General features: G+C 41.0%; 1 protein-coding gene across 1 annotated transcript in view; it reads left to right on the top strand.

Annotated features, from left to right (window-relative positions):
* Positions 1-586: 586 nt before the first annotated feature.
* Positions 587-12,871, top strand: part of LOC143276842 (lectin-like) — a 12,579-nt gene continuing 294 nt past the window's right edge. The window contains exon 1 of the mRNA XM_076581497.1: positions 587-707. Coding sequence (XP_076437612.1) covers positions 587-707 — 121 coding nt within the window. The remainder of the gene's footprint in view (positions 708-12,871) is intronic.

Here is a 12,871-nt window from a genome sequence, read left to right as displayed (position 1 = left end):
GCTTCGGCGTCTATTTTTTTGTAGTGAACATCCCTTTTGTTTTTTCTATTTTTTAAAAGATATATATTATGAAAGCTTCATAAACCACAAAGTTGGATTATTAAAGATTTCTTCGACATTTTCATGGACCAGAAAAAAATAGAATACTGCTAATACTACTACTACAACTGCTTTTGCTGCTACTACTACTACAAATAGTGATAAATAAACAAATAACAAAACAGATAAATTGATAAATCAATCATTCAATCAACCAACCAATCAATCAACAAGAAAAGGTGACAATTCGATTTTTTAGATATTTTTTTAAATATTTTTTAATTTTTTTACGGCAGTCACAGGAACTGGTCTGGAGGAAATCATGATGCTGTTGCTGGCTATCTTTCTCCTGATGAACATCACTGTGGAACTAGTTCACACACAATTTTGCCCGGCATTCGAACTGTACCTTAACAACACCACGTTGTTCAAGAAACTGAATTGGGATGACAGGGTGCTGGCACAAGATGAAATCATGTTAACTGAAGCTATGGCGAGTTCTCCTGGACACTGCGTTCTGCAATGTTTGGATCTTTCCGGCTGTATCATGGTCACCTTCCTACCCGCTGAGGAGCCGTCAGATTACGGGCGCTGTCAGCTCTTCTGGAATTATCCTGTTTCCACCTCATCACAGAGCTACCCTGGTGCCAGAACTTACGGGGTGAGAGGTCTGTACTGCAATTTTTGGATTTTTAGTCATGTTGTTTTTTCCTTTCTGGGTTTATATTCACCTCCTCTTCTTCTCTTCTGTCTTTCTCTTTCTCTATATCACACACACACACACACACACACACAGAGACACGCATGCACGCACACACACACACACGCGCACGCACGCACGCAGACACACACACACGCACGCACGCACCCACACACACATACACGCAAGCACGCACACACACACACACATACACGCAAGCACGCATACACGCAAGCACCCAGACACACACACGCACACACACACGCAAGCACGCAGACACACATACGCACGCAAGCACGCATGCACACACACACACTCTCACTCACACACACACTCACACACACACACACACACACACACACACACACACACACACACACATAATTTGTTTTCTAGTTCGTTTGATGGAGTCTCCCGTCGGACCGACGGATGAGCAGGCAGGCTTGTCTGTCGGTGTGTGTCCTCATAGGTTGCCTGACCAGCACAGGTGACTTTTTTTTTTTTTTTTTTTAGCGAAAAGGAGTTGTGCAGTCCCTTCCCCACTCTCTCGCCTACCGACGCTCACAGTCCCACAGGTGCAGATACTGCCACGTGTAGAACGGCCTTTAGTTCGTTTATACACAATCAGTCACCTTTTTCTAAATGTCATTTTTCATGTCCAAGGGTTGGGTGGACAGGAGCAGTTTACCTGTTTATCTTAGCTGCCTACTTAAATACCATTCCGTTTCACTTTCTTTCGTTTCGTTTCCGTTTCACTTTGTTTCGTTTCTTTTCGTTTCGTTTGCGCTCTCTCTCTCTCTCTCTCTCTCTCTCTCTCTCTCTCTCAACACAGCTTAATAGTCAATATCATGTAGCTTCAGCTATACACTTGAAAGTAAACAATGATAAAAGTAACGTCATTGTATTTAGGAAAAGGTGGGGGTGGGGGGTGGGGGATGTTGGGGGGGGGGGGGGGGGGGTATTTAACCGCCATGGAAAGGTGGGCACATAATGGTAATGTTGTGCCAGTTATTAATGCATATAAATACTTCGGAATATACTTCTCTACTAGACTGAGTTGAATGCATATGAATACTTGGGAATTTATTTCTCTACTAGACTGAGTTTTATGCAGCCTGTGATGCTCTTTATAGCAGAGCAAAAAATGCTCTATTGTGCATTTTGCAAAAGATATCTAAGTTAAAATGTAATTCTTTAAATACTTATTTGAAATTATCTGACTCACAAATTCAACTAATAGTACAATATGGTGCTGAGTTTATGGGGACTTGATAGAGCAGCATTTTATTGTGAAAAGGTATATTTATTTGCATTAAAAAGATATTTGGGCATTGAAACACGAACACCTAATGATTCTGTATATGGAGAAACAAACAGGTAATCCTATTTATACAAATTCAGTTATGAAGTGCGTTAAATACTGGCTAAAATTAGTAAGATTGCATGAGTCTAGACTACCTCACAAAGCCTACAAAATGTTATTCGATCTTGATGCACGTGGAAAAAACACACTGGGCTACTAACATACGTTTTCAGTTGTGCATGTTTGGTTTTTGGTTATGTGTGGCTTAACCAAGGTGTGGAAGGGATTGACGAGTTTCTTCGGATTTTCAAGGAAAGGTTAATTCTGTGTAGATGGCAAGAATGGGACTTCCATGTAAATAATAGTGAAAGATTTAATGTTTACAGAACTTTTTGTACTATATCTGATATCAAAACATATTTACTAAAGAATCTAGATAGACATTCAAGGTATACAATGACAAGATTCAGACTGGGCATTTCCGAAATTGCTGAACATAGTTATCGTTATAGAATGCACAATGAGGTTGAGTTATTCTGTCCATTTTGTCAGATGGAGAAAGAAAATGAGTGCACTTTATTCTATCCTGTCCTGTCTTGTATGATTTAAGAGTACAGTACATACCATTGAAATATTTTAAGTTCCCAAGTCAGTTTAGAGTGTCGTTATTTATGGCATCAGCGCATGAACAAACTATTAGAAACCTATCAATTTGTCTGTATAAATCGTTTAAGCTCCGATCTGTTCTTATGTCTTAGTGTATCTATTAACGACTTACATACGGACAATGAGTATAACTTAATTGAGCGCTGTTAACCACGCATGTAAGAGATATTATTTAGCGTATACCATATATCATTAGGTGTATAATTGTCAATTGAATACAATGTTTCATGATGTGTATTATGTATTACTTAGGTGAGGGTACACTACTTGAAAGAAGATATGATATATTTATGTTAGCTGAACGTATGTCATTTTACAATGCACGATGCGATGTCTATGAAGAATTTGTGACACCCTTTCATAAGGGCAATGACTCTGTCTTTGTCTCTCTGTCTGTCTGTCCGTCTCTGTCTCTGTCTCTCTCTCTCTCTCTCTGTGCCTGTTTGTCTGTCTGTCTCTTCCTCTCTCTCAGTGTCCGCGGTAAAAATTCAGCATATTCATTTCATCAGGAAATACTTAGTCTTTTGACATTTGCTTAAACAGGAAAGTATCAGTTCTTTTCACACATTCTTATTTTAATGACAATACACTTCTTTGATTAAAGGGTACCTTGTTTTAGCCCCAAACCTTTCGAAATTCATTTCGCTACAATTCACAAAACACGGCACTTTTATCCGACGTACCTATCAATTACTAGTAGCAATTATTTTTCATTTTAGCTCAAGTAGTAACTTCTTCTGATCAGTAATAGTATGGAAATCAAGTAGTCCTCTTTTGATGATGATCGATAATGATAATGTGGATACTTATACATCGCCTGTCCTCAGTAGGAAACCAAGCTCTAAGCGCTTTACAAACACGGAGTCATTTGCACAATAGGCTACCAACCTGGGTAGAGCCGATTGACGGCTGCCCTTTGATTGACGACTGTCATTCAATCAGGTTTCAATCACGCACACATATACTCATACACACGTACAAGATTTACGCGTATGACCGTTTGCTTTATTTGCCTCGCCACGTAGGCAGCCACACTCGGTTTTCGGGGATGTGCATGCTGGGTATGTTCTCGTTTCCATAACCCACTGAACGCCGACGTGCATTACAGGATCTTTAACGCGCGTGTTTGATCTTCTGCATGCGTATACACACGAAGGGGGTTCAGGCACTAAGCACGTCTGCAACATATGTTTTCCTGGGAGATAGGGAAAAAAATCTCTACCCTTTACCCACTAGGCACCGCTACCGAGATTCGAACCCAGGACCCTCAGGTTGCAGCATATGATTGTTTTCGACCCCCCCCCCCCAAAAAAAAAAAACAAAAACAAACAACAACAACAACAACAACAACAAAACACAAAAAACAAAAAACCAACCAAACAAAAAAACCAAAAAAAACCCCAACCCTTTGTTTTTTGTTTTTTCTTACCCCCCACCCCCACCACCACCCCCCACACATACACCCTCCCCCGCCCCCACTACCCTCCCCCCAAAAAAACCAACAACAACAACAACAAACAATAACAACAACAACAACAACAACAACACACACACACCACACACACACAAAATAGAAAAACAAACAAACAAAAAACAGGCAACGATGTCCTGTGTGTGTGTTTGTTTGTGTGTGCGTGTGTGTGTGTGTGTGTGTGGTGTGTTCAGATGGCAGACCTTGTCCTCATCTGCACCGCTGGAAGTGTGGATACTGTCTACGAGTTCTCGGCACAATGGGTCTCAGCTCAGCCAGGAACAACTGCTGGTCTTCCTCCCAGGGACACGTTATAGTCGTGAAAACTGCGATGCAGCTGGACTGCGTCCTCTGCCACCTGGATAAACTTGGTATTATTATTATTAGTAGTATTTTTTTTTTTTTTTTTTTTTTTTTTGCTGCCCCATTATCTGCACCGTTTCAGTGGCATTACTCCCACGCCGCTCATTTAGATTCCCCCAAACACGGCCACACCCGGGTTCGTCCTTCGCAGTTCCAGCGTCGGCAGTCCACAGGGAACCATCGATGTTAGGTCGCCAGGAGGCCACACACCAGAAGAGACCCTGCACTGCTGCTGAGTCACTTCGGTGGTGTTCAGTGGTGCCTTTTCTGTTTTAACGTACTTAGGACACCACCTACTAAGCCCCCTACTAACGACAATAATGGCTTAGTCGCGGAGCCAGACTGAGTGAGCGTCCCTCCCAGAGTGAAGACCGCCACCACGTCCCTCAAACAACAGCCCCCCATGAATCTGCCGACACTGACGACATTGACAGGACTCACCCCAAGCACGGAAGTGGAGGGGTATCGAAACTGAGGTCACCATGAGAGCAGGGCATGAAAGGCCACAGACTTTGAGACTATTTTGTTTATATTGATGACGATGAAGGAGGAGGAGGATGACGATGATGATGACGATGTTGCTATGGAGGTCCATTTTGGTTTGGGACTGCGTGACAAGGCTGTACTCTACGCTTCCTGTCATAATGATATCCCGGCGTTAACCAGGCCCGAGAGATACAGGCACTTGCAGTGTTGGTCAGGTAATTAGAGCAACACACCCAAAGACGCATCCTTGAAGTGGATGACACTCGACTGTGTGGTCCCAGTCTCCCCATTTAAGCCCACAGCACACTCAACTCTGGGTAGGAGCCGGCCACGGGTCGAAAAACCCACCTCCGCTGGGATTCGAACCCGCGTTCCTGGCAAAATTCTGTAGAAAAATCCACTTCGATAGGAAAAAAAAACAAAACAAAAAAACTACATGCAGGAAAAAAGTACCAAAAAATGGGTGGTGCTGTAGTATAGCGACGCTGTCTCCATGGGGAGAGCAGCCCGAATTTCACACAGAGAAATCTGTTGTGATAAAAAGAAATACAAATACAATATACAAATTATTATTATGACATTTGTACCAAAAAACGCTTTTCCAGATAATGTGTCTGTCCGTCCGTCTGGGTCAGAGAGTTTCTGCACACGTCAGAAATGACTGGCGTGAAAGCAGTTTTTGGACAAGATTAGACGCGTCAGAAATGACTGGCGTGAAAGCGCTTTTTTGGGACAAGATTAGACGCGTCAGAAATGACTGGCGTGAAAGCGCTTTTTGGACAAGATTAAACGCTTCTGAAATGACTGGCGTGAAAGCGTTTTTTGGACAAGATTTAGACGGGTCTGAAATGATTGGCATGAAAGCGTTTTTTGGACAAGATTAGACGGGTCTGAAATGATTGGCATGAAAGCGCTTTTTTGGACAAGATTAGACGCGTCAGAAATGACTGGCATGATAGCGATTTTATGAACAAGATTAGACGCGTCAGAAATGACTGGCGTGAAAGCGCTTTTTGGACAAGATTAAACGCGCCAGAAATGACTGGCGTGAAAGCGCTTTTTGGACAAGATTAAACGCTTCTGAAATGACTGGCGTGAAAGCGTTTTTTGGACAAGATTAGACGGGTCTGAAATGATTGGCATGAAAGCGCTTTTTTGGACAAGATTAGACACGTCAGAAATGACTGGCGTGAAATCGCTTTTTTGGACAAGATTAGACGCGTCAGAAATGACTGGCGTGAAAGCGCTTTTTTTTTTGGACAAGATTAGATGCGTCTCAAATGACTGGTGTGAAAGCGCTTTTTTTTTTTTCTTTTTTTTTTTTGACAGGATTTGACGCGTCAGAAATGACTGGTGTGAAAGCGCTTTTTTGGACAAGATGAAACACGGCTGCCCGTGTCGTAATTCGACCTACTTCTTACTCTGTGTGCGACGAAAAGTGCACCACGAAATTGGGTTCAAACCCTCACTGATGCAGACAAACTCTTGTCTCACTTTGTCAAGTCAAGATTTTATTTCATGAAGATAAATTGAATAAGCAACAATTGCTTTTTTTTTTTTTTTTTTTTTTTTTTACATCAAGCCATCAATGAAAAAAAGAACGAAAAAACAGACAAACAAATAAATAACTAAAAATTAAAAAAAAGAAAAAAAAAAGAAAACAAAAGGAAAAAAAAATTATAGGAGAGAGAGAAAGAGAGAGACAGAGAGAGAGAGAGAGAGAGAGAGAGAAGAAACAAGCAGATGAAGAACAACAATAACAAAAAAAATGCATATGTATGTACAAGAATTATGTGATAAAGAAATACACAATTGCATTTCCATTTCACACACACACACACACACACACACACACACACACACACACACACACACACACACACCACTGAACACAAATTCTCGGACACAATTACACCATGCCCATCCCACCCACATGCACATGTTTCCTCATATAGTGCAAAATCCTTGCCAACACAAGCATATACAAAACATTCACAATTAATAATAGGAATATTCGACTAACAGATCAAAAATTGTATTACTGTGAATTATTTTCAATGAGGTGATTCTTCAGATTGTTTCTTAAACAGGTTTTTATTTACGATACTTTTCAGAGTGAGTGGGAGATTATTCCATAAATTTCCACCAGAATACAGAAAGGTGGATTTGTAAAGGTTGTTTCTTGATCTGGGTATGCAGAGCATGTGGTTGTGTCTGTGTTCATTGGTTTTAAAAGTGTCTGCAATCTTTTTTGGAGCATTTCCATACATAACATTATGCATGCAAACAGCTTTGTTGAAGTACAGCCTGTTGTGAAAAGATAATATATTAAGTTGTTTATAGTCCATTGGGGTCAGGGAGTTCGGTTTTAACAATACTATTTTCAGTGCTCTTTTATACATACAATAAACTTCAAGTTTGAGAGGCTACAGCTGTCCCATAAAGTTGACGCATAATCGATTACTGGCAGAATATCACAGAAGAAGAGCTTTCGTGAATGGACATTAAGGATCTTTTTGATTTTTGCTAGTTGAAGTATTCTGTTTGAGAGACGTTTACTTAAGTACTTTGTATGATCAGTCCAAGATAAATCTTTATCAATAATGACACCCAGAATTTTATGTGAATCTACCTCTTCAATTTTATTGACGCCTAGGAATAGTGGTTTGAAGCTATGTTTCATTTTTTGTCTTTTTTTGTCGTGCACATACATACATGCCCTTCGTTTTCTGAGCATTCAAGGACATGTGATTCAAGTGTGTCCAGTCATTAAGTTTCAGAATATCATCTTGGAGTTCATTAGTTAGTTTACTGGCATCTGAATTGCTTGAATGTAAGGATGTGTCATCTGCAAACATTTCATATTTGCATTTCATATGACAAGGTAAGTCATTAACATAAGTGGAAAATAAAATTGGCCCTAAGATGGATCCCTGTGGTACTCAATGTTTAATAAATGTAAAATTTGAGGTTTGAATATTTATTGTTATTAACTGCTTCCTATCAGAAAGAAAAGATTGTATAAGGTGAATATACTCTGGGGGTAATTTATAAGCTTATAATTTACGTAGTAACAAGGAGTGATAGATTACATCAAAAGCTTTTTCGAAATCTATGAAAAGGAGACCTGTGAATTTATTTTCATTTATGTTATGTACAAGACTCAGTGAGTTATATGACGGCTGTATGACAAGAATGATTTTTACGGAAACCAGACTGGTCTTCATGGATTAGGTCGTTTTCAAAGAGATAAGAATATAAACATTTTTGCAAATGTTTTTCAATGGGTTTAGACAGAGCAGACAAGACAGGAATTGGCCTATAGTTAGAGGGATCAGAAGAATCACCTGATTTGTACAGTGGAATGACTCTAGCCTGCTTGAATTCAGAAGGAAACATTTCTTATCAATACACAAATTATAAAGATATGTCAGAGTATCTACAATAACGAGGGAAGAAAGCTTTAATACCTGTCCATCTAACCCGTCCAAATCTCCTGTGCCAGATTGTTTTAGTTGTGATAGGCTTTGACATACATCCAAGACAGTCATTGGTTGAAGACTAAATGGAACATGAATTTTCTTTGAGACAATATACTGTTTTAGAATACAGAGGTCATTTTCACTGGTCCTATCGCTTGGTATATTTTTCCAGCAATGGTTGCAAAATGATTATTTAACTGATCTGCTGTTACATCAGTGATGCTTTGTTGTCTTTTTGCCACATGTTTATTATTCAACTTGTTGATGGCTTTCCAAGTTAGACGAGGATCTTTTGTATTGACTAACATTTTCTGAAAATAATTATATTTCGATTTACGTTTCATGGTGTTTACTTTATTTCTTTGTTTCTTATATTGTTCATTTGATCCATACATCTTCAGATCGGGAAGATCTTTGTCACTGACTTTATGGGTAGAGTGGGGGTCAGCTGATGTCTGTTTTTCTTTTACCTGTTCATCACTAGGGTCGGTAGGTTTCTCACAAGATGGTGATGTGTCAGTCAAAACAACAGAACAGTTTTTTGGTTGGTGTTTCATCTTTGGGTAAATGGGAAACATTATCGTCCAGTGAAACCTGTGTACAAGCATGGTTAGCAAAAGTCAAGGTGGAACGTTTCATTTTCTTTACGTCTGACTGCAGATTCCCATGCTGTCTGAAAATTGAAAGGATGTCAGTCGTTTGTTGTAAAGTCACTATTGTTTCGTTTAATGTTTCAACAGAACGACAAAGCAAGTCTATCTTGTTTTTGATTAGTGCACGTAGTTCATTTTTCCCTTGCATGCCCTTGTCCCTTGTCCCCGTCGTCAGGTGAGATAGATGAATGAAGTGTGGACGTCGTCAGGTGAGATAGATGAACGACGTGTGGACATCGTCAGGTGAGATAGATGAATGAACGACGTGTGGACGTCGTCAGGTGAGATAGATGAATGAACGACGTGTGGACGTCGTCAGGTGAGATAGATGAATGAAGTGTGGACGTTGTCAGGTGAGATAGATGAACGACGTGTGGACATCGTCAGGTGAGATAGATGAACGACGTGTGGACGTCGTCAGGTGAGATAGATGAATGAACGACGTGTGGACGTCGTCAGGTGAGATAGATGAAGGAAGTGTGGACGTTGTCAGGTGAGATAGATGAACGACGTGTGGACGTCGTCAGGTGAGATAGATGAATGAACGACGTGTGGACGTCGTCAGGTGAGATAGATGAATGAACGACGTGTGGACGTCGTCAGGTGAGATAGATGAATAAACGACGTGTGGACGTCGTCAGGTGAGATAGATGAACGACGTGAGGACGTCGTCAGGTGAGATAGAGAATGAATAACGTGTGAACGTCATCAGGTGAGATAGATGAACGACGTGTAGACGTCGTCAGGTTAGATAGAGAATGAATAACGTGTGAACGTCGTCAGGTGAGACAGATGGACGACGTGTGGACGTAGTCAGGTGAGATAGATGAACGGCATGTTTCAACAAAATGACAAAGCAAGTCTATCTTGTTTTTGATTAGTGCACGTAGTTCATTTTGCCCTTGCATGCCCTTGTCCCTTTAGATGTGTGTTTCTCTCTTTCTGTCTGTCTGCCCGTCTGTCTGTCTGTCTCTCCCAGTATCTGCCTTTGTATCTCTGTCTATCTCTTTAGAGCATAATTCATGATGAGAAGGCATGGTTTTGAACACATTATGTGAACGTGCTCCATGTCGATTCAATTATCGATTGCGAACCACAAAATCATAGCCTATGCATAGGCCAATCAGCAGATCTATTGTGAGCCTCTTTCTTGGCACCATTCATTTTCTTCGCAGGGTGACGTTTCATCCGGAGCTGGTTAAAATTTTTGACGGGGCTTGTACTGATGAGTCCAACTATCAGCTCCCTAGGTTTGAGTTCGATTCTAAATACTGAACGAGCATCCATCCATCCATCCCAAATAACACACACACACACACACACACACACACACACACACACACACACACACACACACACAGAGCTAGATAGATAGATAGGTAGATCAGGTCAGTTATTCAAGGAGGCGTCACTGCGTTCAGACAAATCCATACACGCTACACCACATCTGCCAAGCAGATGCCTGACCAGCAGCATAACCCAAAGCACTTAGTCAGGCCTTGATGGAAAAATAAAGGTAAGCAGATAGTTAATGAAATGAAATACAATACGAAACATCTACAACAACAACAACAACAAACCAGCAAAAACAGATAAATAAATACGTAAATATATAAATAAATAAATATATCTAAAAACTAATAATGATAACAAAAAGATAGATAGATAGACAGAATATTGACTTAGCGTTGGAGAATGGAAAGGTATCCAGTGGACTGGGGAAAAGAACCTCAAAGATCTAGAACTTGTGGATGACGTAACTGCAGTGTTAATAATTCATTGAGCCCTGGGCCATTGCATTACTCAGGCGTCAAACTTCGTCCAGGTAAAACGGGTTTCACGATCCTTTTCACGTTCCCACATAGTATGCATAAACCGCAAGGAAAGGAAACTGGCTTCTACAGTATTTCCGGATATGTCCACTAGTATTTTGAAGGGATAAAATAGTATGTTTTCTGCGTTTTTTTACATTTCCGGATATGTCCACTAGTATTTTGAAGGGATAAAATAGTATGTTTTCTGCGGTTTTTTACATTTCCGGATATGTCCACTAGTATTTTGAAGGGATAAAATAGTATGTTTTCTGCGTTTTTTTTACATTTCCGGATATGTCCACTAGTATTTTGAAGGGACAAAATAGTATGTTTTCTGCGTTTTTTTACATTTCCGGATATGTCCACTAGTATTTTGAAGGGATAAAATAGTATGTTTTCTGCGTTTTTTACATTTCCGGATATGTCCACTAGTACTTTGAAGGGAAAAAGATAGTATGTTTTCTGCGTTTTTTACATTTCCGGATATATCCACTATTTGTTTGTATTTTTTGTATTTCTTTTTATCACAACAGATTTCTCTGTGTGAAATTCGGGCCGCTCTCCCCAGGGAGAGCGCGTCGCTACACTACAGCGCCACCCATTTTTAAAGATTTCTTTTCCTGCATGCAGTTTTATTTGTTTTTCCTATTGAAGTGGATTTTTGCTGCACACGGGACCTCGGTTTATCGTCTCATCCGAATGACTAGCGTCCAGACCACTACTCAAGGTCTAGTGGAGGGAGAGAAAATATCGGCGGCTGAGCCGTGATTCGAATCAGCGCGCTCAGATTCTCTCGCTTCATAGGCGGACGCGTTACTTCTTGGCCATCACTCCACACTAGTACTTTGAAGGGAAAAAAAAAAAACAGTATGTTTTCTGCGTTTTTACATTTTGATATGTCCACAAGAAATCTGAAGGAAACAATAGTATATTTTCTATGGAGTCATCCCCCACTACCCCAAACCCCACTCACCCATCCCGCATCAATATGCCGAGGACGTGAACTGCCCAAAGTTTAATGGGTTAAACAATATCCAGGTGAGGTGAGATAGATGAACGACGTGTGGACGTCGTCAGGTGAGATAGATGAATGAATGACGTGTGGACGTCGTCAGGTGAGATAGATGAACGTCGTGTGGACGTCGTCAGGTGAGATAGATGAATGAATGACGTGTGGACGTCGTCAGGTGAGATAGATGAACGTCGTGTGAACGTAGTCAGGTGAGATAGATGAATGAACGACGTGTAGACGTCGTCAGGTGAGATAGATGAACGACGTGTGGACGTGGTCAGGTGAGATAGATGAACAACGTGTGGATGTCGTCAGGTGAGATAGATGAACGACGTGTGGACGTAGTCAGGTGAGATAGATGAATGAACGACGTGTAGACGTCGTCAGGTGAGATAGATGAACGACGTGTGGACGTAGTCAGGTGAGATAGATGAACAACGTGTGGATGTCGTCAGGTGAGATAGATGAACAACGTGTGGATGTCGTCAGCTGAGATAGATGAACAACGTGTAGACATCGTAAGGTGAGATAGATGTGAACGACGTGTGGACGTTGTCAGGTGAGATAGATGAACGAAGTGTGGACGTTGTCAAGTGAGATAGATGAAAGACGTGTGGACGTCGTCAGGTGAGATAGATGAACGACGTGTGGATGTCGTCGGGTGAGATAGATGAATGAACGACGTGTGGACGTCGTCAGGTGAGATAGATGAATTAACGACGTGTGGACGTCGTCAGGTGAGATAGATGAATGAACGACGTGTGGACGCCGTCAGGTGAGATAGATGAACAACGTGTGGACGTCGTCAGGTGAGATAGATGAATGAACGACGTGTGGACGTCGTCAGGTGAGATAGATGAACAACGTGTGGACGTCGTCAGG

This window comes from Babylonia areolata, chromosome 33 (assembly GCF_041734735.1).
Source record: "Babylonia areolata isolate BAREFJ2019XMU chromosome 33, ASM4173473v1, whole genome shotgun sequence".
Classification (NCBI taxonomy): Eukaryota; Metazoa; Mollusca; class Gastropoda; order Neogastropoda; family Buccinidae; genus Babylonia; species Babylonia areolata.
This window is presented reverse-complemented; position numbering and strand designations above follow the sequence as displayed.